General features: G+C 45.1%; 1 protein-coding gene across 2 annotated transcripts; it reads right to left on the bottom strand.

Moving 5' to 3' along the window:
• Positions 1 to 1,942: 1,942 nt before the first annotated feature.
• SLC22A16 (solute carrier family 22 member 16) lies at positions 1,943 to 22,260 on the bottom strand. Of its 2 annotated transcripts, XM_079780186.1 has the most exons (8): positions 22,141 to 22,260; positions 19,216 to 19,695; positions 15,899 to 16,016; positions 12,626 to 13,157; positions 9,064 to 9,191; positions 6,914 to 7,023; positions 4,204 to 4,303; positions 1,943 to 2,299 (listed from the first exon to the last, which is right to left on the bottom strand). In XM_079780186.1, exons 1-8 carry the CDS (start codon positions 22,191 to 22,193, stop codon positions 2,114 to 2,116), a joined length of 1,707 nt encoding a protein of 568 aa, XP_079636312.1. In that variant the 5' UTR covers positions 22,194 to 22,260; the 3' UTR covers positions 1,943 to 2,113. The 2 variants fall into 2 exon arrangements, with proteins under 2 accessions (XP_079636312.1, XP_079636313.1); XM_079780187.1 differs by lacking the exon at positions 4,204 to 4,303 and having other exon boundaries at positions 2,133 to 2,299.
• Between the last annotated feature and the right edge of the window lie 4,210 nt (positions 22,261 to 26,470).

Here is a 26,470-nt window from a genome sequence, read left to right as displayed (position 1 = left end):
AAAGGAAACAAGGCAGAATAAGACCGTCCTCTAATAAGTAGAACTGTCACTGTGGGCGCTGTGATGGCTCAGGAGAGAGGCAGCCTGGTGGACCCAAGTGGCCAGTCCAGGAGGGACAGAGAAGAGGAGGGTAGGAAATGTTGGGAGGGAGGATGGTGTGAGCAAAGTCAGAGGCAGGAAGTTCAGAGAGAGCTGAGCAAACGGTGGGTGGCTCCATGGGGAGGTCTGTGTGAGTGGAGTGAGAAAGTGCCCTAAGTCGGGCTAGGATGGAGGCTGTCTCCCAAAGGTAATGGGAACCATGGGAAATATCTGAGAGCTCGCCTTCTTCTCCCGGCCCCGGTCTGGACTCTACTTGCCTCTGAAAGGAAGACAAGAAGAAAACATTTGTAATGAAACCAAGAAAGCAAGCTGTGTACACATACAGCTAATGGGTCGTTCCTTTTCTGCTGCACAGAAGTGTGACGTAAATGAGGGGTCATTCAGAAAACCAACAGCAGATTCGGGCGCATGGAAGGCGAGAGTTAAAAGGGGACGCAAGGACCACCCAGTGGGACCTTACGTTATCACGTTACAGGTAAGTGGCTGAGGTCTGAAGAGTTGAGGGATCTCCGGGACGGCAGGCGAGCACAGGGTCACACTCCTCCCCAGCCACCTTTCACACAGTTTACCTTGAGCTCTGGAGGTGCCCAGGACCTCCCCTGTGCAGTGGGCAGGGAGCTCCCTGCGCACCCAGCCCCTCCTGCTGTTCTGCAGGGCTGTCAGGGGCTTGGCAGGCGTCGGCCCTGCTGGTGTGTTAGTCTGACAGTAAACAAAGGGCCGCAAGCCAATGGGACTTGAACTCTTCAGAAGGCTGGTGAGGAAGCCAAGTCTCGCAGGGCCAGGGATTCCGCTGTGGATGGCTCTAGGATGGCACAGGGAAGGAGGGGAGGAGGGCACTCACGTCTCTGAGACTTATGGAGAGAAGTTTTCAAATTTGGGAAAGTAAAATGTCCGACTACAATACTCACTCCTGGCTCCTAGCAGATGTGTGTGCCTTAACTGGACCAAACACAAAAACATTTGACTACACATTGAAGCCCTCTTTGCTCAGAGTGCTGCAAAGCAAGATATCTTTTCTTTTATAGTTATCGCTTTAATGGAATTTAAAGAACAAAATAAACAAACAAAACAGAAAAGACTCACAGTCCTAGCCGGTTTGGCTCAGTGGGTAGAGTGTCAGACTGTGAACCAAAGGTCCTGTGTTCGATTCAGGTCAAGGGCACGTACCTCGGTTGCAGGCTCCTCCCTGGCCCAGGCCCTGGTTGGGACGAGTGCAGGAGGCAACCAATCGATGTGGTTCTCTCACATCGATATTTCTGTCTATCCCTGTCTCTTCCACTCTCTCTAAAAACCAATGGGAAAATATCCTCTGGTGAGGATTTAAAAAAAAAAAAAAGACTCACAGGTATAGAGAACAAACAGGGTTGCCAGATTGGAGGAGGGTTGGGGGGCTGGATGAAAAAGGAGAAGGGATTAAGATGTACAAATCGATAGTTACAAGACAGTCATGGGGATATAAAGTACAGCATAGGGAATATAGTCAATAATACTGTAATAGCTATACATGGTGTCAGGTGGATATTAGAAAAATCGGGGGGAATACTTCATAAATTATATAAATGTTTAACCACTATGCTATACACCTGAAACTAATATAAAATAATGTTAAAAGTCAACTGCAATTGAAAAATAAATAAATAAATAAAAATAATATGGAAAAGAAAAAAGAAAGAAACACACTCACAGTTGACAGTGCCTGGGGGAAGGAGGGGACCCTGATGGGACTGGAGGATGGGGTATTCCCTCCGGTGGTGAGTGGAAAAGGCTGAGAAAACAACGACACAGAAGAACAAACATGGAAAAATATTTTGCAGCAACAAGAAAGCAGTCTAAAACATGAGCATCCTCATCTTAGTTTTTATTTCTTTTACAAAATCACTGTTTTAAAACTTTCTTACAAAAATTTTTGCAGGAAATGAGAATAATATTTCTCTAATACAAAGGCAGTAAACAATTTTTCAGGAGCTAGACGGCACGCATAGCACAGTCATTCACCAAACCAGAATCCCCTGAATTAATCACTTCTGGTTTGTCCAGAATCCGTGTTACTGGTTGTGGGAAACAGTTTGCCTGAACTGCTCTCTTTTTCTGCATCCAGTATGGTCGTCTCCTCCCAAGTAGTTGTCAGAGGCTTCCGTAGGGTTTCTGGAAGTTTGAGTGTTAGTATTCCACTCACAAAGGCCAAACTCCCAACAAGCAACTAGAAGGCATTAAAAAAAAAAAAGACACAAGAAATAAGTGACACATCAAGAAATAAATGTGACTTTCAGCGAATAATAATTCTAAACCTTTTTCATAGGGAAACAGAGTTGAACTTGACATGCCAGTTGACATTTTTATTCCGAAGTGAGACCTTTGGTTACTGAGGCTGGACTGGGTGTTCTTGAACTCATCGTCAAGGCTTCATCTGATCACTCATGAGTTCATTCCTTAACCACGGTGGCGCACCTACTCAATAAATCCCAGTTGCTGCCTGCATTATCACTCCTGCAGGCACTGTCCCAGGAACTGCTACACAGAGTCTGCCCCATTTTCCCAGACTCCAGAGCCTTGTGGAGAAACCCAGCGACTGAGCCGTGGGCTGGGACTTCACGGCCAGGGACTGTCTTAATCAACCCTGTCCCTGCCCCAGTGATCAGTACTCTATCGGCATTCAATAAATGATGGGGAATGAAGTCATGCATGCAAGAATGAATATTTCAACGAACCAAAATCTGCAGAGTTTAAGGGGGAAACAAACACGGGCAAGGGAAATGAATTGCTACTTCGGGGGTGGGGGGGCGGTCCACCTGACTTCCTAGAAAAATTCACTATTTCTTTCCAGATTTTGACACATAAAAGGCAACCTCTTACACAAACACCAGGTGTTTGTCTTTAAACATGCAAATCACACTAAGAAATTAAAGTCTACATGTCTATTCTCTATTGATCATTATGAAGACGTTGGGTGGATTTCTTTATACAGTCTGTACAAATGTGTTCCACCCTTGGTACATAATTTTAGTTCCTGTAGCAAAAGATACTGCCTGGGAAGAGCCCATAAAAATAACTTAAGGCATGGTTTTTCCGATAAATCTGCATGCTGGCAGCTTCCACTGCCTCGAAGAATGAGAAAGATGAAACACAGAGCGACTGTGACATGATGTGAGGCCACACCAATAGCAGACATGCCCTGGGAGATCAGCTGTTTATTTGGTTTTACAGAATGCTGATAATCTAGTTCTTAGAAACACATGAGCAAGCCTAGAAGCAGTAGTGGGATTTAAAGCGACATTCCAAAGGATGTTTAAAGGCATTTTCTGATGCCTCAAACATAGCTGGTACCGTCACTAATGGCTGAAGCCCAGACGAGCCCTGAAAAACACTGAATACGTCTAAACAAGAAATGGAATCAAACGGAAGATCCAAGACAGAACTGGATTGTTCTTTTTAGCTTGGTAGTAACTACAATAGGCAATTACAAGAAAATCCATAACCCTCCATTCTCCCCTCTCATTCTAAGCAGGAGACTTGGTCTCCTGCCCCCCTGGCCAGCTCCCTCCCTCCCACAAACACCCCAACAACGCCCCTCCCCACCCCTTCCTCCCTGGACCAGGAGGAGCCTTCCATCCTCTCCAGGTCCCACTGCCTCTCACCTCCTTCTCCGGGTCTTCCTCCACCTGTGACCTCCCTCCCTCTCACGGATTTCTGACCTTTTCCTTGCCACGGGCTAGTAAAAATAAAAGTCCCCAAGCCTCTTATAATCTCCAAACCCACTCTGCCCGGTAACTTGCTACCAGTGTGGCTTTGGGCAAGTTACCTGATTTTTCTGCTCCTCGGTTTCCTTATCTGTAAAATGGAAATACTAACAGTGCCTGTCCCAAAAGACTGTTGAAAAGATTAAATTTAACACCTACAAGACACTTAAAACAGTGCCTGGCCCATGGTAAGCAGTGAATAAATGGTATCTTTTAAAACAAGCCACAGAGGCCCATCCTCTCCAGAGTGGTCACTGCCTCCTCTCTCAGCTCTCCTTCCGACTGGCCCTCAGCAGCCTGGCCCGCTCCCACCACCCATAGAAGCTGCTCTGCCATCTCAGCAAGTTTCTATAAAGTGATTAAACACCTGGGGCATAAAGATCCAAATGTTGGAGAGGTTAACGGAGAATGGGGCTATGATGCTTCCTGCACGGGACACCATGCTGCCACTTCCCACGGCTTGTGTCCTAAAAAGAAGAGGAGAATTAAGACAGATAGCAAGAATGGAAGACAAGTGGAACACAGATGACACAGAGAGTGATGGACAACTTCCTGTAGCCCCTGTCCACCCTCCAGCAAATAATCCTATATAATAAAGAGGTAATATGCAAATTGACTGTCACTCCAACACACAAGATGGCCGCCCCCATGTGGACACAAGATGGCCGCCACAAGATGGCCAGCAGGGGAGGGCAGTTGTGGGCGATCAGGCCAGCAGGGGAGGGCAGTTGGGAGGGACCAGGCCTGCAAGGGAGGGCAGTTGGGGGGGACCCAGAACAGCAGGGGATGGCAGTTGGGAGACCAGGCTTCAGGGGAGGACAGTTGGGGGTGATCAGGCCTGCAGGGGAGGGCAATTGGGGGTGATCAAGCCTGCAGGGGAGGGCAGTTAGGGGCAACCAGGCCTGTGGGGGAGGACAGTTGGGGGCGATCAGGCCAGCAGGGGAGGGCAGTTAGGGGCAACCAGGCCTGCAGAGGAGGACAGATGGAGGGGACCCAGGCCTGCAGAGGAGGGCAGTTTGGGGTGAGGGGGACCAGGCCTGCAGGTGAGGGCAGTTGGGGGCGAACAGGCCAGCAGGGAAGGGCAGTTGGGAGGACCAGGCCTGCAGGGAGGGCAGTTGGGGGGACCAGGCCTGCGGGGAGGCCAGTTGGGGGGACCAGGCCAGCAGGGGAGGGCAGTCAAGGGTAACCAGGCTGGCAGAGGAGGGAAGTTGGGGGTGACTGGGCCAGCAGGGGAGGGCAGTTGGGGGCAACTAGGTCTGCAGGGGAGGACAGTTAGGGGTGACCAGGCTGGCAGGGGAGGGCAGTTAGGGGCAATCGGGCCAGCAGGGGAGGGCAGTTGGGGGTGACCAGGTCTGTAGGGGAGGACAGTTATGGGTGACCAGGCCGACAGGGGAATGCAGTTAGGGGCTACGGGCCAGCAGGGGAGCAGTTAGGCGTCGATTAGGCTGGCAGGGGAGTGGTTAGGGGGTGATCAGGTTGGCAGACAGAAGCGGTTAGGGGAAATCAGGCAGGCAGGCAGGCGAGCGGTTCTGAGCCAGCAGTCCTGGATTGTGAGGGATGTCCAAGGTTGGAGAGGGGAAAGGCTGGCTAAGGGACACACACCCCCGTGCACGAATTTCGTGCACTGGGCCTCTAGTCCTATATAATAAAAGCCTAATATGCTAAGTGTCCAGTCATCCAGTCGGCCATTCAACCAATCAAAGCATAATATGCTAATGATATGCTAAGGCCACTCAACTGCTCGCTATAACGTACACTGACCACCAGGGGGCAGACACTCCCACCAGTAGGTTGGCTTGCTGCTAGGGTCTGGCCAATCGGGACTGAGCGAGAGGGCCAGACATGCCCTGGAGCCCTCCTGCAGTCCCTCCCCAGCTGGCCAACCTCCCGCATCCCTCCCCAGCCCCATTTGTGCACTGGTGGAGTCCCTTGGCCTGGCCTGCGCCCTCTCGCAATCCAGGCTGAGGGGACCCCCCCCCCCCCAAAGTGTACGAAGTTCATGCACTGGGCCTCTAGTAAATAATAAAACTTAAGCTTGGCTTACTATACTTGGAAATAATTTTACTTTAATTTTTCAAGAATCACTTGTGATTTAAATCCACATTCTGCAGTGGTATGTACAAGCGTGCAGATAATTCAAGACCCAAAAAACTATTCTTCATCTGATATGCAGATGAGGCCCTCATATCTATTCAGTCAGTCTGTTATTGAGGACAACATCAATTTCTTGAGCTAGAAGTTGTTTGGGGTAGGAAGTGGGAATTTGGGAGACTTATCTCTATGGAACATTTTCTTTATTTCTAAAAAGTCAAGTGATATCTTAATGTGCTTTTCTTTGCCAGAAATTTAGCCCAGGCAGGGTGGCTCAGTTGGTTGGAGCATCATCCATAGGTTGCAGGTTCAATCCCCAGTCAGGTATATATTTAGGTTGTGGGATTGATCCCCAGTCTGCTCTCATACAGGAAGCAACCAATTGATCTCTCTCTTTCTCTCTCTCTCTCTCTCTCTCTCTGATTAAAAAAAGAATTTTTTAAAAGGTATTTAAATAACCTTATAAAATATCTTATAAGAAACAATGTGCTTTTCATGTGAGTGTCTTTTCTTACACCAAAGAGAGAGACCCCAGGAGAAACCAAACCTGCCAAACACGTTGATCTTGGACTTCTAGCTCCCAGAACTGTGAGAAAATAAATTTCTGTTGCTTGAACCTCCCAGCTTTGGGGTTTTGTTATGGCAGCCCTAGCAAACTAATACAACTGAATCAGAACACCAAGAGACACATCCTGAGAAAATTAGCCTGCGTCATATGGACAGTCAGCGTAAGTCAATTATATTTGAGATTTAAAATGGTTTTAGGATAACAGAGTGTTATTTCAAAACAATTTCTTTACTACCCTTGCTAATGGAAGTACAGACAAAGTTTCAGATTAGGAATGAGCATCATGTAATTTCCCCATATCTTAGAGCTCAGGTAATGGCTTTGAAAGTAAAGCATTTATACCCAAAGGCCAAATACGAGGAAATGATATGTAAGTGAAAGATAATGGGAAAACAACAGAAAAATAAGTAACTCCTACCTTATCACGGTTGGATACAGTTCTGCTGTGTAAAGGTAAATGAGGCCAAACGCACCTCCTACGGCAAATTTTCCAGCCATAGTTGTCAACATAATCCAAAAATAGTACCTCTGAAAAAATACGTTAGCAGAAAGACCGTCATAAGTAATATTTTTAAAGAAAAATATAAAAACTTGAAAATTATTATTTAAAACTTTTTAATCCTCCAGTATTTTTCAGAACAGTGAGGAGTTTTATTTTTCTGTTTGAATTTATTTTGTAAACTCTGCTCGTGGCCTGCAAAAGCTTTCCATCTTTATGAAATTTAGAGGAAAGTTTGATTGTGCCTCCTCCTCAGCCTTGGAGATTTCAAAGGACCAAATAAGGAAAGAATATCTCTTGGGGAGATTGCTGTGGAACAAGAAACATCCAGACATCCAGACATGCCGGTTCCACCAATAACTGACCGGCTCCTGGAACTGAGGCAGCAGAATAAATCAAAGAGCCACAAAAACAAATTGTGCCCTGTGTAGCAGTAATCCCACGGTGTATAAATTACCTTCAGAAAATAATTTGAAAGTGGTAACTGAACTGTTAGTACAGACTCTCCACCCCGCCCCTCGCCCTTTGGCTGATGCATTCGTCAGCAAAACCTCTCGCTTTGCCTCCAACTGCGTCTCACTCCCAGCAGTGGCTCACAAGGACCTCCCATAGTCCATCCCTTCTCTTTCCCCCTATATGCCAGCTGGATGTTGACACCGGATGACCTGGAGTTCATGTGTTGAGGATGGCAGTGCCTCTGTCAGCCTGAGTGCCTGAATGGCTCCATGGAGCCAGACATGTTCTCCTCACCACTCCCACTGCCACCAAGCAGGTACACACACATCAGACTTTCTATGAGCAAGAAATCACCATCTATTATGTGAAGTCAATGAGATTTGGGGATGTCTCTATTAAAGCAGCTAGTGTCACCTTGTCATATTAATCAGTATTGTAGACAATATTTGTTGAATAAGTTACTGTGACTTAAAAAATGTGTATTGTGTTATCACTGCCATTTGGGGAGAAATTTCACCAGTTCAAAGGCAGCTGCCATCAATTCAACTAATATCAATGCAAAGTATTTAAAAACACAAACAAAAACAAGTATGGATGAAGCTCCCTCAACTTGGCGGAAACCTCCTCTTCCTGAGTAGTTTTATTGTATTCATATCCGTTGCATATTAATCACCATCTGGAAATTTCAGTTACATAAAACATTCGAGTCACCAACCCTGATAATTCAGTAAAGTATCACCATCAAAGGAAGTCACTGGTTAGCTTGAATGTAATGTCAAACAATATACAAAACCTAAAATGCCTTGTGCTACATGTTGAGATACTATCTATATTAATAAAAGGGTAATATGCTAATTAGGGCAGATGTCTTCCTGACGCCCTTCCGGATATCCATCCGGACAAAGCAGCAGCGGCTGCCCAAGGCTCGAGGCTCAGGCAGCAGCATCGGCCGTCAGTGGCAGCAGCAGAGGCGTGATGGGGTGTCGCCTTCCCCTGATCAGCCGCTTGCCTCCCGCAGAGGGAGGCCAGACTGCGGCTTAGGCCCCCCTCCTTCAGGTTTCTGATCAAATGCCACCTTCTCTGAGAGGCACGCCATCCTTGATCAGCCTAGATAAAATAAAATAGCATGCAGGTGTGCTCCCCACCATCCACAGTCATCCTCTATTCCTCTTCCTTTTTTTTTATTTGTTATACTTACAGAAACTTGATTCACTATGTGTCTTCAGCACCTAGAACAGCACCTGGTACACAATAGATGCTGGATGAGTGAATAAATGTTTAGGATTATAATCGCTGAGAGGTACCGGTACCTACTTTCCTCACTCAAAATTGCCGTGTTTACCAAATACAACACTGGCCATCTTTGGAAATGGGATGATGGGCATTTTAAAATATATATTTATTTTTTTCCTTAAATTTTCAACAATGAGCATGTACTACTTATATAACAGAGAATTTTTTGAAAGAAAACATACTGTTAAATGTTATGTATGTATGCTGTCCATATTATCTAAATTGATCTTCATATTTACTGTAATAAGCTAAAAATTCTCTCATCAAACTGTCATAGTATATAACTAACCATTCCTTAAATAAAACATAAAATAACTCACCAGGGGAATCATCATAATCACACCACAGAAAACTGCGCTTGCAATAAGGGAGATGACCAGAACCTTCCTTCTCCCCAGACTGTCCATCCCGATGCACACCAAAACGTAGGCAGGAATATCCACTGCACCTGTCATTGAGCAAAAGGGCCCTCTGTAAGCCATGGTGTCCCTCTGTACAAGGGGACCTCACCTTGTAACCCAGGCCCCAAAAGGCGTGATCAGCAGGATTTCTGCTCCAGGGGCCGCTAAGAACAGTCAGCTGCTTGAGAGGCAACAGGCCCCACCCCGTAACACTCCCTGGAGGATGTTTCCTGGGAAATGCACTAATGCTAATGTAATCAGTCCAGCACTTATTCTATTCTACTCACCTATTCTATTCTATTCACCTATTCACTAAGCTGTAAGCTCCCCCAGGACACAGCAAGGTGCCTGGAGGGCAGGCCTGTTGAATGAATAAATAAGTAAAATTAATAGACAACATAGATAATTTCTGATCTTTGGTTCCTTAGGCTTGACAAAACTGGGGAGGAGGGTGTATCAGTAACGTCAAACTTAGAAACTAAAGTAGAAAATCCAGCGTCAGCTAAGTACATAAACTAATGTAACTGCTTGGTGGATTTTAAACCTAACAATAAACATTTTTAATCTAATATGAATCACCTACAGAACAGGGGCTGGTTTGGGACCTCTTTTCACTCCCCCACAACAAAAATTAAAGAGCTGAATCCATAATTGACATAAAAGCCCTTCCCTTGAAGAACCAAAGTTCAAATCCTAGCACCAGAACAAAACAAAACAAAAAAACAAAAAACAAAAAAGCTTTTTTATTCATCAGCCAGAAGATCTTAAAGAAAGATCTCGCAGCAAAACTGAGTCAAGCCAACAATTCCTTTGGGGAAGGAGCCAGCCCAGATCTTCCTTGTAATTCAGAGTTCTGTTCTGTCCTCCCTTTGCAGCAGTCTAATCGCAGGACACGACCCGCCACCTCCTTTTAGGAGTGAAGAGCATTTGTCCGTTCATCTACAGAAGCTCGCAAGCACCTGGAGAGGCAGGTCTGGGCCTAGATGTCTCCCGCAGGCAGTTGCAGCTGCTCAGGGAAAAAAACCTGACTCAGACAAAAGCAAAAAATAATAACAACAACATTCTGAGCCCCATTTGAGAGACAGCCACCCCCCCCCCTCTCTCTCTCTCTCTCTCTCTCTCTCTCTCCCTCTCTCTCTCTCTCTCGTTAACGTGAAAAATAACCAGTTCCAGGGGAGCGCCTTCCTCTCACAGATGCTGCTGTCAGTTCCATGTCTCCGGGCCAGGACAGTAGATACACACCTACTAGTATTACTCTACTCTTTTTCTTTTTTTAAAGAGTTTATCAAGCACCTTTTCAAGATCAAATAAGACAGTGATCTTCTAAAGAGCTTCCTGAGAGTAAGCCAGGATTGTTATCCCTACTTGACAACTAAAAGTAAGTTATTTGAGCCCAAAGAGTAAATGGCAGCTCAGGAACTGGAAGGGGGGTCTTGGAGAGCCAAGGGCCCTGTCCTGCAGCCTTCCTTCCCCACTACCGTCCTGCATGTGGGCGCGGAGCTGTCCCCCGCACGGCACTGTGTGCAAAGACAGCAGACGACCTCCTGGAGTCTAGCACTGCGGGGCAGCAGCTGTGAAAGCGCGAAGGGACAGTGAAAGCGGACTACACTGGCTTCCCTTGAGTTGTTGCTTCAGGATGCTGACACTCCATCTGATTTTTGGCTTGGCTGTGTCTGGGAAAGAAACGGGGCAAGCAATGAGGCCCACGTCTTCTGGGATTAGGACAATGGGCCATTACTTTCTTCACCTTATGATATATCTCTCTCTCATCACTCGGGCCCCATTCCACTCCTCGCTGCACTAATCCCAACCATTATCATCTGCAAGTGGCAGAAAACCAGAGCTGAAGTTCCCACCAGCCCCAAACCACCTCAGGGAATGAAAGCTTGTTCAAAAATGTCACAGCATGGAAGTACCTGTCAGCAAGAGGACCACTGGAAAGGGTAAGGATATGAGAAATCCAAGACAGAAGAGACTATAAAACCATGTAGATTTGTCTTGGAAACGTTTTTACAGTTATGCAATTACCCAGTTTCTTGAGGATGTGTATCTCCATCAAAATTAAGAAACCATATCAGCCCAGCCAGCGTGGCTCAGTGAATGAGCGTGGACCTATGAACCAGGAGGTCACAGTTCGATTCCCAGTCAGGGCACATGCCCGGGTTTTGGGCTCGATCCCCGGTGTGGGGCATGCAGGAGGCAGCCAATCAATGATTCGCTCTCATCATTGATGTTTCTATCTCTCTCTCCCTCTCCCTTCCTCTCTGAAATCAAAGATAGATAAATGATAGATAGATAGATAGATAGATAGATAGATAGATAGATAGATAGATTTTTTTAAAGAAACCATATCATAAAGATCTAAAACTTCAGCTTTCCCCCGTCCCCGCCTCATTTTCCTACCATTTGCGGCTCTGTCCTAGGAATACTGCTTCATTTCTCAAACTGATGTATAGAATGGGGATGAAGTCAAGATGGGCTCTTTCTACAAGCTTGATGGTTTGCCCCAAAAGAGAACAAAGGTTTTTGTGTGGAGTTTTTTCCTTAAAATGACTTCCCTCACAATTCCTACTGAGCTGTAATCAACAAAAATAGATGTCATCAGAGCACTTTAATGAGAAGGGATGATTCCTGTGTATAAAAAGGTGAAAGCAAGGTTTTTCTGAGGACAATATCAAGCTCAGGCAGCCTGCAGGACCAGAAGTTACGACTAGATGAGCAAGTGCAGATAGATGTCCACGATCTCTCTCATGTTTGGAGTGAATTTGGTTTACCCTGAGAGTCACCCCTCAAATGGTCACAGCAACATCTGAAGCCACTTTTAACCTGCTGCTAAAATGGAAGAACCACAACATCAATTATAGCCGAATGCATTTAAGTGCTTTTGCTGACTAAAATTTCTAAAGTAAGGACATTAAAAGGAGGAAAGAAACCGGAAGATTTCCAAGACATATTACATTTTAAAAGGAAAACAACGTACAAAGAACAATATGCAGTGAGTAACCTCACTTATGTTAAAATAAGAAACGTTTATCTGCACAAATATATGGATATGCATGGAAAGAGATCTGAAAGGGCAAAAGCCAAATGTTACAGCAATTACCCGTGGGAGAGAGATCTGAGATGGGAGGGGCGTAAAAGAAGGAAGCAAGCAAGAAGAGGCAGAAAAGAAAAGGACTAAATTCTTCTATTTGCCTTTTTTAAAAAGAAAATACAGGGTGGGGCAAAAGTGTGTTTACAGTTGTGAGTACACAAAACACAGTTTATTCTTGTATTATTATTTATTGTATTATTTTCCATATGAACAACTGTAAGCCTACTTTTGCCCACCCTGTATATACATGTGTTACAGTATAATAACACTATATGAGACAATAATCATGTAGTTGGCAGTACTGTTCCTAGTAGAAAAAAAAAGACAATAAAAACATAGCAGAAATTGCATTTCACTGTTACACGTAAATATAATTTAACTACTTACCCATGAGAAAGAGGTTTAAATATACATTGCCTCCTAGATTAACAGAATTCAAGGAGAAGGAATAGAATCCCAAACACCCCGTGAACCAAATCAGCCAAACAATAAGTGTCCTTTTTCCAATATTACAGTCATGAAACAGATCTAAGAGCCTGTGCTTATTAATGTAAGGAGACATTCTATCAACAGGACTGTATAGATCCGGGGATAAAATTTCTGACAGTTTAACGGTGCCTGCCCTATTCCACTTGGCCATCTGATCAACCACCATTTGTGCTTCTTCATATTTTCCCTCTGAAAGAAGCCAAAAAGGAGTCTCTGGGAGCATCCAGCAGAACAAGACGAAGGGGGCAGTCACTGTTGAGAGGATTATCTGGTAGATCCACCAGGTCCTGACCAAGTAGCCCGTCAAAGCCACTACCATTGTTCCAATGGCAAAAAAGGAATGCACGTGGATGCATGCCCACGTCCGAGCCTTCTTGCCAATAAATTCTGTCACATAGACAAACACCACCACCAGGTAGCCACTTGCAACCTGAAAAACAAAAGGGGGTAGGGGGTCCAGATTTAAGGTCACATTTACAACTCCTAAGTGGTCTGACATCTCTGCAAGTGACATGTAGGCAAGAAAGAAAATGCCAAAGAATTGTTTTCTGGAACCCATATCACATTTGTAAAAGGGCACCTAATCCGATCCATCCTTCCATTTGAAAAGGGGTCCTTTCATCTTCCTCCACCTTCTCCACACTCCATGGCAAAACGTAAGAGGTTATGTATGAATAAAGGTTAGACATGGCTTTCTGTTTCATTTAAATGTTCCTTTACACTGTGAATTTATTTCTCAGTTCCTTGTAACTGTACATATCAATTTATCTATATGCATGAGGTCCTTATTATTAAATCCTAAACTTTAAACAGGGACAAAAAGTTGTGGTAAGTAGTGGGAAGAAAAAAGATTTAACTAAAAACTTTATTTTGAGGGGCAACAAAGAAAAAAAAACAGATAAGTTGGACATCATGAAAATTTAAAACTTCTGTGCATCAGAGGACACTATCACCAGAGTGAAAAGGCAACCTAAGGATTAAGACATTTGTAAAATCATATATGGTAAGAAAAAAATATCCAGAATATATAGAGAACTTCTAAAAACTCAACAAACAATTAAACAATCTAATTCAAAAATGAACAAACAAAAAACTGGGATTTCTCCAAAGGAAGAGATATGAATGGCCAATCAGCATCACTAATCATTAGGAAATGCAAATCAAAATCACAATGTGATACCATCTCATAGCCATTAAGATGGCTAGTATACAAAAATAAAAACAGAAAATAACAAGTGTTGGCAAGGATGGAGAGAAATTGGAACCCTGTGTACTGCTAGTGGGAATGTAAAGTGATGCAACCACTAAAGAAAGCTCTATGGGAATTCCTCAAAAATTAAAAAATAGAGCTACTATATGACCCAGCAATCCCTCTTTGGTTATATAGCCACAAAAAATTTAAAGCAAGGTCTCAAAGAGACATCTGTACATCCATGTTCATAACAGCCTTTTTCACAGTAGCTAAAATGTTGAAACAACACAAGTATCCATAAACAGATGAACAGATAAGCAAAATGTGGTGTATGCATACAGTGGAATATTATTTAGCCTTGAAAAGGAAGGAGGAAGAATATTCTGACATAAGCTACAACATGAGTAAACTTTGAGGACATTATGCTAAATTAAATAAGACAATCACAAAAAGACAAATACTCTATGACTGAATTTATATGGAGTGCCTAGAGAGAGAACGTAGAATGACGGTTGCTAAGGGCTAAAGGGATGGGTAGAGAGAAAGGGGAATTATTATTTAATGAGTACAGAAGTTTCAGTTTTGCAAGATGAAAAATATTCTGGAAATGAGTGATGGTGATGGTTGCACAATATGAAGGTACCTAACATCACTGAACGATACACTTCAGTTCAGATGGTAAATTTTATGTTATGTGTATCTTATCACAATAAAAAAAAAATGGGGAAAAACATTTATTTTGAAAATAGGCCCAGCGAGCTGGAGGGGATCAAAGGAGGGGAAAAAGGGGACATATGTAATACTTTCAACAATAAAGATTTTTTTAAATAATAAAATAAAACAGGTCCATTTTTAACAATATTTAGATTATAATAGAAGTCTGTGATCATTCTTGGAATACAAAAAGAATGAATCAAATGATGGATTTTTTTTAGGGGAGTGGTGAAAGGATTAGAATTTTTCCTGGAAAATTATTACACATTTGACTTTTATAGCACAATCATAAAGTTAATTTTTGCAAAATTATTCCAGAGCACCACCAATTTCCCCAAAGGCCTCTCTTAATCCTTTAATATTCGAATTATACTCTTTTGAAACCCTTGTGGATGTTAATTTCTGTACCCCTTGGTGAGAGGGGATACGTTCCCTTCTCTGTGCTCAGTAAGATTACAAGCTCTTCCTGCAGATAAAAAACATCACTCCATTATCCTTGACCATTGACCTTCAAACAGAATCCCTGCTGCTGTTTGGTCGTTTGGAAGCTGTCTGAAAGCCCCACCAAGTGTGGAAACAACATCCTCACGCGCTGGCCACCTCCAGTGACAGCCCCTATTGCACAGAGCGCCTCCTCCCTGCCAGGTGCTGTGCCACAGGCGTTTACTTTAATCCTACTGAATGCTGATAACAGCCCTGTGAAGCAGGTATTACTCTCCACCACTTAAGAGTTTAGAAACTAAGCCTCAAGGAGGATAACATGTTTTCCCACGGTCACACAGCTAAGAAGCCAACCTATGACAAAGCTGTACTTAAAACTCATGCCTTTCTCACAAGGCTCCCCTGGTTCCCCATAACATAAAGGCCTAATGCCTTCCTGTTTTCATTCTTACTGCACAATACTCGAATGACTTTCTTAACACCTTACCCATCCGTTTGGCTCAGACAAGCAGGGCCTGATGAGACCAATATAATTAATTGCTCATAAATAAAATAATGCCTTAGCAGTTGTGGAATGTGGACCCTGTGCCAGGCATAGAGTCACACAGAAAAGTTTCTGCCTAGTAGGCAACCATTACTCATTTTAATGAGTCCCATTCTGAACAAAGGGCATTAATATTCCACAGAAAGAACTTCTGCAAGGGAGTGAACCAAGGTTAAACCTTGATCTCTCGCCCTAGATTCTAAATTGGCACATCTGAGAGAGTTAATCTTCAATGTGAAACACCGTGTCCAATTAAAAGGGTAAAAAAAACACAACTCACAATAGCAAGAAGAAAGCGTGCAAGCATGAAGCTGTAATAGTCCAAGCTGAACGCCGCTGCTATGCCGAAGAAGTACATGCCAATGCTTGTGGACCACAAGACAAGTCGCCTTCCTACCCTGAAAGAGAAGAGTCAACAGCGGAGGAAGCAAGATAAGAGCTGTCACAGTGCAAACATCCACCCCAATTCATGAAAGATGTGTTTCCCATGGTTTTTAATAGCTCATATTTCTGGTTATTGTTATTCATTCATTTGGGGCAAACCATGAGTAAAGACTTATTTCTTCAAGAGGCCAGTCTTTCAGTGGCGAGGTCGCTCCCTCAGCTGCTAATATACATACATGATCACTCCAGGTGATCCCCAGGAGACCCACTACTCTGGGATTTGGGGGAAGAGGAGGGAGGATGTGTCCTTTCTCTCCCAGGACTCCCACTCTCTGATCTGTTGGGTCACCTTCCCAGCCGAGCTGGTGCTGCCCACCAAGGCTGAGGCAGCTCTTGCTAAGCCCCCTTATAGACAGAGATCTTGCTACATTCTGCTCATAAAGTAAGGTGCTTACTTGCCCTATATTTTTATAGTTGGGGCAGGGTATTTCTTTGTCTAAAAACAAAGAACAGCTCGACCATGTAGTTCAGTGGTTAAGTGTCGACCTATGAACCAGGAGGCCACGGTTCCATTCCCGGTCAGGGCACGTGCCTGGGTTGTGGGCTTGACCCCCCCCCCCAGTAGGGGGTTGTACAGGAGACAGAAAGCACTAACCATGAAGGAAAGGATAGATACATTTGATTTCACGTCCATCTGAAAGACACACCTGCTTGGCATGGCTCAGTGATTGAGTGTTGACCTGTGAACCAGGAGGTCATGGTTCGATTCCCATCAGGGCACATGCTCAGGTTGCAGGCTCAATCCCCAGTGTGGGGTGTGCAGAAGGCAGCCAATCAATGATTCTCTCCCTTCATTGATGTTTCCCTCTCTCTCTCTCCCTTCATCTCTGAAATCAATAAAAATATACTAGTATTAAAAAGAGAGAGAAAAGAAGAAGACACAAGGAGGGAGGGAGGGAGGGAGATGAAATATTTATTTGTTTTACGTATAACTAAAGGATAAGGATCCAGAATAGTCGAAGGACTTTTAAATCAACTAGAGGCCTGGTGCACAAATGTGGGGTCCCTTGGCCTGGCCTGCAGGGATTGGGCCAAAACCGGCTCTCTGACGTCCCCTGAAGGGTCTTGGATTGTGAGAGGGCAGTTCTCAGGTGACAAACCCGGGAATCAGGCTCCCTCCTCTCTGGTTCCGGGGTGCGTCACCTGAGAACTGCAGCTGCCAAGTCACCGCAGCTTGGCAGCTCCTGCATTGAGCATCTGCCCCCTGGTGGTCATTGCGCCAAATAGCTACTGGTCGGACGGTCGAATGGTTAGACAGTCACTTAGGCTTTTATATATATAGATAGGAAACAGATAAATGGGGAAAAGATTTAAAGTCACTTCCTAAAAGAGAAATATAAGTGGTTAATAAAAGGATGAAAAAGGTGTCAATGACATATAATCATACTGTTTATTTCTGACCAGTTGTCAAAAGTAAAACATCTTGTAATACCAAATGTTGGCAAGCATATGGAGTAATAGGGTCTCTCACCCTGCTGGTATGAATGCAAATTGGGAATGCAAATCAGGAAAACCAAAGAATACTTTAGCATTCTATAGAGAAGCCGGTAACGTGGACTGCCCCCAGGTTATAAGGAATGTACCCTGGAGATGTTCTTGCACATGTCCATATGGGTACACACATAAGAATGTTCCTACAGTATTGTTCCTAACAGCCGGCACTGCAAACAAGCCAAACAGCCTTCAACCACATCATAGACACATGTATTGCAGTGTATTCCTGCAGAGGGATAGGAAGGATTGTAATGGCTACAAATAATAAACCTTTTTTTCTTCTCTTATGTCTTTCTCCCATCCTCTCCTTCTCCCTCTCTTTTTTCTCCCTCTATTTGCTGTATAGTACTGGCTAGAATCTCTAGAACAATACTAAGTGGAAGTGGGGTTTCACATATTCTTGTCTGCTGCTGATCTCAAAGGAAAAGCTTTTAACATTTCACAATTAAGATGTGCAGGGCACATTCTTCTATTTTTAGGTTTTATCATGAATGGATTTTGAAATTTATTAAATGCTCTTCTTGTTTACTGAGTTGGTGATAAGAATTGTGCCCTCTTCCACTGTTTATTTCTAATATTAAATATGCTCCATACCTTATTCCATAAATTTCAATCTCTCACATTTTCCAATTCTGTCTTTTTTTTCTCAGCTATCATCCATGTTACTAATTCTTTCTTTAGCTGTGTATAATAGGTTGTTAAAAGTACCCAGGAAGTTTGTTAGTCCCTTTTTATTTTTTAATTTCTAGATGTTCTAGGTAGGTATTCTTCAATCTTATGTCATTTTAAAATACAATTTCCAGACTTTTAGCAATGTTTTAAAACTTGTCTTCTATTTCTTTAAGAATATAAACATAGCCCTGGCTGGTTTGGCTCAGTGGATAGAACATGGGCCTGCAGACTTAAGGGTCCCAGGTTTGATTCCAGTCAAGGGCATGTTCCTTACTCGGTTGTAGGCTCAATCCCCAGCCCTAGTCAGGGCATGTGCAGAAGGCAACCAGTTGATATGTCTCTCTCACATCCATGTTTCTCTGTCTCTCTCCCCCTAACTTCCACTATCTCTAAAAATCAATGGAAAAAATATCCTCAGGTGAGGATTAAAGAAAAAAAAAAGGAATATAAACATAGTTACTTTATTATCTATGCCTGGTAATTCCAGTATGTGAAGTCTTTGTGCAGAACCAGGTACACCTCTTAAACAACAAGTCTATTTAACAAACAAAACAAACAAACAAAAAGTAATAACCAGTATATGTTGAGTGGTTAAATGTCCAAGGTACTTTTTTTAAATTTATCTTTTTTATTGTTTAAAGTATTACATATGTCTCCTTTTCCCCCCTGATTGACCCCCTCCCCCAAGGTACTTTTTTCTGTATTAATTTTACAATAACCCTTTGAGGTGAATGCTATCGTTTTCATCTCCCGCTTACAAACACAATTCTAAAACACGGGTGAGCCAATTTTCCCAGAGGCCACAGCTAATAAGCAGAACCAGGGTTTGAACGCAGGCAGACTGTCCTCAGAGCCCGTCCTCTCACCACATTATTTTGGGAAGCATGAAAATAACTAAAGTTTTTAACCTAATCCTCTGTCCCCTTAGAAAACCAGATAGGGAAATAAACCCCACACCGAGCAGCAATGCTAACTATTTCATTGTACCTGTCAGAAAGGTAGCCAAAAATGAGCGCTCCCAGCAGGACGCCCACCATGAACGTAGGCTGGATCAGCTTTGCAAACCACTCCCGGTTACAGACCAGATCCCACTGAGTCACCACGGTGCTGTCCCATTTGCTTGTGTCATAGATGTAGCCATCCAAACAAGGAAAGCGACTTTTATGGCCATTATAATTATAGTCCAAACTCGACAAGTTATCTCTCCGGAACCGGTTACACCTTTTGAGCTCCCAGATCTCACCGTCCTGTAGCTGCACTACAACTTGGTCTTCATGGCCCGAGGAAGACAGCTTCCAGATGTTGTCCAACCTCCAATCAGAGACATTGTGGAAAAGCACCCGACTCACATTGCCTGGGGGCCTGCAGGCATACCTGGGGATCACTGTCATAAACACAGACGCCAAGTAGTGGATGCCACAAGAGATGTTCTGGAAGGCACATGTGAAATAGAGAAATATCTGGTACCTGAAAAGAGAAGAAGAGCAAGTTATTATATGTGGATTTTTAAAAAAAGAACACAAGCAAATATGAATGGTCTTTATCATGTTTACCTTAACATACGTACAGATGGATAAATACAGAATAAGTATAGATGTCCGTACACACAGGTTAGTACATATGCATATATGTATAGTTCTGTTGAGAGGGCCTAGAAGCAATGAAGTCCCAATAGCAACAAGCACACCCAGGGCCCCATCTTGATTTCTAAATACCATTCTCCAATAAAAGAAACCAGGAAAAAGAGACCAGGAGCGGGAGAATACAAACTAAACCTGGAGCATTTTGTAATATCAGAAAGTAAGGAAGTGCTCCAAATATAAAAGATCCTGAGCATTCTTTCGATTTAAACCTTCCTTTCTCTTTTGCAAGGATAACTTCCTGAAAAAACAAAACCCTACTTCCTTAGGTGTCTAGTACTCTAACATATCACTCTGTCCCTTACAAAGCCTGTTAACCATCAGGTGTCGTCCATGTGCCCAAACGAAGACCCATCCAGGACAACAGACCTACAGATACAGTGCACACAGCTGGAGAGACACGCGTGTGAAAAAGAAGCATACAGACACAAAAGGCAGAACACCCAGATGCAAGGGAAAGCAAAAATGACCAGAACTCCCTGAAAATGGACCATGCAATCTGGGTGACGGGTTAAGAAACTTTCAGTTCTAGATTTATGCCATTCTGTTTAAAAAAGCATAACTGGTGGTACCCCACTGGGCTTAAAAGGGTGGACTCCAGAGCCAGACTGTGAAGGTTTGAATCCTGACTTTGTCACCATATGGGACTTTGGACAAGATCCTTAACTTTGCTATGCCTCCGTTTCCTCGTCTGGGTTGTTGTGGGAATGGAAAGATTTAATACATGTAAAGCACTATGGCACATTGTGGGTGCATGCGTTAGCTATTATGATGTTCATAGAGGGAAGTCAAAAAAGAAGAGCCAAAAAAAAAAAGGTTCATATTTTGAAGTCACCCGCAGGCTCCACAGGCCAAGTCTGACATTTTAAACCATCTCTTCCCTCGCCCCAGGACAACTCGGGGATCCGGGTTCTTAGAGTCTCCCAACACAGATGCCTGCATCTCAGTGTCAATTCCCTCTCCCATGGGACTTAAGCCATAAAGTTTATGGAACTTCAGTACAATTTTAGAACAAGTCCCAAAAGTGCTTTTTAATTCTTCTTAGGTGTCCTGCTTTCCTCCCTTAAAGTGCTTCCTTATCTTAGAAATGACTAATGAGAAATTAAAGGTAATTATAGATCTCTACTTAACACTTTCACTAGGTTTTCTTTTTTTAAAGTATTTTATTGATTTTAGAGAGGCAGGGAGAGGGAGAGAGAGATAGAAACATCAATGATGATAGACTCACTGATGGGCTGCCTCCTGCACACTCCCTACTAGGGATGGAGCCCGCAAGCCCGCAACCCAGGAATGTATGTGCCCTTGGCCGGAATCGAACCTGGGACCCTTCAGTCCACAGGCAGACGCTCTATCCATTGAGCCAAACCAGCCAGAGGTGGGTTTCCTTAAGAGAAGGCTAATAAAACACAATACCCTCCCTTCCTATCTATAAATAAAGAGACCATTTACAGCAAAATATGAGAGAAAAGATGGGGTACCGTGGTACAGTCACACTTTTTGCAAACCTTTTGCTGTAAGCTTTGACTTGTTACCCTTTTCCTTCTTATAAGCTGCTTTCACCATCGACCCTTCCAGGACGGAGGCTCGGGTAACAACAACAGCCCTGATATTGAGAACTTACTGAACAATAAGAGTTTTGCATACATTGCTGTGGCGGGCTAGGCACTGTCTCCCAAAATCTGTTCTCCACTTCTCCCACCACCGAGAGCTACCTTTGACCCTGTGGGTGAGGACCAGGAAAGCAGCATCAAACGAAACACTGTGTGTTACTGCCTGGCACACCGTACCGGGCCCATACCAGGCTCCTATCAATGGCAACCGACTGACGACTGGTTGTCCCTGGGGCGGTACCTGCCAGGCCCGGGAGGTGGGAGAGGAAACTGGAGGGTTAGAGACACGGGCGGCCGGGGACGAGCACGCCTCTGCTCCTGTAACCCGGCCTCTCCCACGGGGCCTCCCGGCTTCAGCTCCCCAAGAGCGTGCGCCCCGAGTTCCTCCCGCCCCGCCACCGCCTTCCTAAAGCGAACCCCACGGCCCTTCTCCTCGCTGTGGGGAGGTCCCGCAGCCGGAGTGGGTCTGGCCCCGGGGTCTGGACGAGGGTGTCCCGACTCCCCGGGGACACACGGGGTGAAGGCGTTTCCAGATCGCGAGCGCAGCGCTGGAACCCCACGGCAACCGAAAAAACAGACGCCACCGACGCCTCCGCTCACGCGGCGCCCGCTCCCCCAGGCCATCCTCCCCGCACCCCACATCCGCTCCCCCGACTCCCCACCTGCCAAAGTGCCCCACGCGGTCAAAAATCAGCTCCAAGTTGCCGTGTCCCATGGTGCGGCCGCGCACCGCGCCCCGAAGCCGGACGCGCCAAACTCGCCCAGAGCCGGGGGCTGGGGGCACCCCGCCCCGCCCAGCGCCGAGGTCGCCGCCGTAACCACCCGCCCCGCCCCACCCCGCCCCCCGCGGCCGCGTGCCGGGGGCCACCCAGCCTGCGGCGTCCCCGCGCGTCCAAGGGATCGGGCCGCGCGCGGGGCCGAGCTCTCCCGCCCTGTCCGTCGGCTGCTCTCCCCGCACCAGCCCGCCACCCAGCCCCTCGCCGGCAGCCCCGGCTTCTCCCCGCCACCAGGGCCTCTTCCCAACGCGCTGTGGGCCCCGAGCGCCTCCATCCCTCAACGCCCCCGGGGTCGCGGGGTCGCCACGGTGGAAAGAGGCCAGGGCGGTTCCGGGGGGTTCACCCCCCAGCCCCAGGCGGGAACGCAGAGCGGCTCGGGTCGGGCCGGAGCCCCGCATCTTCAGAATGGCATGCCCCTACCCACGGCTCTCAGGCCTTGGTGACTGGGTCTGCGGCAGTCCAGGGCCAGCATCGCCCAGAGGTGAGTGGAAGGCCCGGATTCAGATCTAGCTCCTCATCTCTCCTCGGCATGCTGTGTGGCCCCGTATGTACATTTCTGGACTCCACTCTGGGTCACAAATGTCGTTTTCTCAGAGCAGTCCAACAGGTTGACCTCCAAGACAGGAGTCCACAAGATAGAACATAAAGAATGGATTCTGCCCTAACCGGATTGGCTCAGTGGATAGAGCGTCGGCCTGAAGACTCAAGGGTCCCGGGTTCGATTCCCGTCAAGGGCATGTACCTGGGTTGCGGGCACATCCCCAGTTAGGGGGTCTGCAAGAGGCAGCTGATCGATGTTTCTCTCTCATCGATGTTTCTAACTCTCTATCCCTCTCCCTTCCTCTCTGTAAAAAATCAATAAAATATAATAAAATAAAAGAATGGATTCTGATGATCTCGCAGGCTGTGTCAGAGATTTTACCTTAACCACAAGGCAAAGGGAACTCCCTTGGTGGAGTCTTAAGCACAAAAGTCAAGACAAATCTGTAGTTGGAAGGATTTGAGAAGGAGAGGAAAGGCCAGCTCCTCACCTACCTGTCACAGAGACGTTTTCTTTGGAAATGCAAATACTCCTAGGCTGACTAATCAGTGAGCAATAAACAATTGAGAGTGGAGTGTTTAAAAGTTGATTCCTGCTAACTAGAAAGACTTAAGGTGGGAAATGCTGAGGAGGTACCAGTGGTAGGGAGAGGGGGAAGGAGTAGTTTTGCCAAAGGCTAACCTAGGAGGAAAGGTGGGGACCACCGAGACCAGTCAAGATCCTAATTGTTTCAAAGCACCAAAAGGAGAGTTCACTGAAAAAGATTGGGAAAATTTGCCCTAACCCAGTGGTAGGCAAACCACGGCTGGCGAGCCACATGCGGCTCTTTGGCCCCTTGGGTGTTCTAACGCCACTTCTTCAAAATAGACTCACCCAGGCCGAAAACCGACTTCTGCGCATGGGCCACGAAGTTTCAATCGTACTGTACGTGCGCGCCCGCACGTGGTATTTTGTGGAAGAGCCACACTCAATACATAGGGCCTAACCGGTTTGGCTCAGTAGACAGAGCATCGGTCTGCAGACTGAAGGGTCCCAGGTTCGATTCCGGTCAAGGCCATGTACCTTGGTTGCAGGCACATCCCCAGTAGGGGGTGTGCAGGAGGCAGCTGATCGATGTTTCTAACTCTCTATCCCTCTCCCTTCCATTCTGTAAAAAATCAATAAAAATATATTTTTTAAAAAGATTGGGAAAATTTTGGACTTTCATCTGCTATTTCTAATTACACTAGAAAGAAAGGCCACAACATAAATCAGATGAAGTGGCTCAGTTGGTTGAGTGTCATCCTGTGCATCAAAAGGTCTTCACTTCGATTCCTGGTCAGGGCATGTAGGGGGAGGGAAGAGGAGCTGGATCGAGTTCAGTAACCAATGCCAATAACTTGATCAATCATTGGCCTATGTAATGAAACCTCCATAAAAATCCCTAAACAGGGTTTGGAGAGCCTCCAGGTTGGGGAACTCATCCATGTGCCAGGAGGGGGTGCAACCCAACTCCACAAACAAAGAAGCTCCTGCACTCGGGACCCTTCTAGCCACTTCACCTGGCATCCTTTATATTATATGTATATTATATTGGCAGCCTTTATATTAACCTGCTAAATGTACGGTAAATAGAGTGTTCTCCTGAGTTCTGTGACCCATTCTTGCAAATTATCCAACCTGAAGAGTAAGTCGCAGGAACCCCCAATTTGGCTTGTCAGAAGCCCAGGTGACCCAGGACCTGTGACATCCGAAGTTAGGGCCATCTTGTGGGACTGAGCCCCTTAACTGTGGGATCTGATGCTTACTCCAAGTAGATAGTGTCAAAATTGAATAACTTGTTGGACACTAGTTGATGTTGAAGAATTACAGAGAAATAAAGAGTAAACCATGAAAAATCACCTTTACCGTCCTGTTGCCTCGCTCCTGTTTTCCTTCCTGGTCCAGAGGCAACTGCTATTTTCAATTACTTGGTGCTATGGACTGAATTGTATCCCCACCCAAAATTCATATGTTGAAGCCCCTAATCCCCACTGCAATAGTATTTAGAAATGAAAACCTTAGAAGTTAATTAGGTTCCGATGAGGTCATTAGACTAGGGCCCTCATAATGGGATTAATCCTATATAATAAAAGCCTTATATGCTAAGTGTCCAGTTGTCCGGTCGTCTGTTCAACCAATCAAAGCATAATATGCTAATGATATGCTAAGGCTGCTCAACCGCTCACTATGACATGCACTGACCACCAGGGGGCAGACGCTTCAACTGGTAGGTTAGCTTGCTGCTGGGGTCCGGCCAATCAGAACTGAGCGAGACAGGCTGGACACACCCTGGAGCCCTCCCGCAGTCCTTCCCCTGCTGGCCAGCCTCTCACATCCCTCCCCAGCCCCGATCATGCACCAGTGGGGTCCCTCAGCCTCACCTGCACTCTCTCGCAATCCAGGACCCCTCAGGGGATATCAGAGAGCCAGTTTTGGCCCGATCCCACAGGCCAGGCCAAGGGACCCCACTGGTGCACAAATTCGTGCACTGGGCCTCTAGTGCTATTATAAGTAAACACACCAGAGAGCTTGCTCTTTCTCTACCATGTGAGGACACAGTGAGAAGGTGGCCCTCTACAAGTCAGAAAGAGAGCTCTCACCATAACCTGACCATGCTGGCCCCCTGATTGCAGGCTTCCAGCCTCCAGAATTGTGAGAAAATAAATTTCTGTTATTTAAGCCAAACTTCTTTTTTTAAAAAAAATATTTTTATTGATTTCAGAGAGGGAGAGAGAATAGAAATTTAAATGATGAGAGAGAATCATCAATCAGCTGCCTCCTGCACACTCCACACTGGGGATCGAGCCCACAACCTGGGCATGTGCCCTGACCAGGAACTGAACTGTGACCTCCTGGTTCATAGGTTGATGCTCAACCACTGAGCCACAGTGGCTGGACTTAAAGCCACACTTCTATTGCTAAATATTTAGATTGCTCCAATTTTTGTGTGATTACATATAAAGCTACAAAGACTAACTTGGCACATATGCCGTTTGCACATATGAGAGCTATTTGTTGGCTAAATTCCTAGAAAAGAATTGCTGGGTGAATATATACTCATATCTATAATCTTGCTAAATATTGCCAAATTGCCCTGCCTGGTCATCGTGCCAACTTACACTCCATTTAGGATGTGTAATAGTATTTGTTTTCCCCTCACTTTCACCTACACAGTATGTTAGCAAACTTCTGAGATTTGCCAAATTAGCATGTCAAATTTTTCTTTATAGTTTTTTTTTCTTTTCTTTCCTTTTTGCATTTTCTAGTTATGTGTGAGATTATTTTTTCATGTATTTAAAAGCCTTTTGTGTATTTCTTCTACAATTTACCTCCTTTTTTGATAGTTAGTATTTTTCTTATTGTTTTATAGGTGCCCTTTATTTTAACAGAAAAATAAAACCTTTATGTGTGGTAAGAACTGCAAACTCCCCCCCAGTTTGTTTTCTGACTGTTGACTTTCCTTATGGTGATTTTTGTCAGACTGAACATTTTTATTTTTATATATCTCAATTTAACAAACTTTTAAGACTTCTGGGTTTCACACATACTTAGAGATTTTTCCCCACTCCAAGATGAAAATATCTCCTTGCTTTTTCCTACTTCTCTTTACTTTTTATATTTAAGTCTTGGGCCCATCTGAAATCTATTTTAGTA

Source organism: Cnephaeus nilssonii, assembly GCF_951640355.1.
Source record: "Cnephaeus nilssonii genome assembly, chromosome: 9".
NCBI lineage: Eukaryota > Metazoa > Chordata > Mammalia > Chiroptera > Vespertilionidae > Cnephaeus > Cnephaeus nilssonii.
The sequence above is the reverse complement of the archived record's forward strand: the minus strand, read 5'-3'. Positions and strand labels throughout refer to the sequence as shown.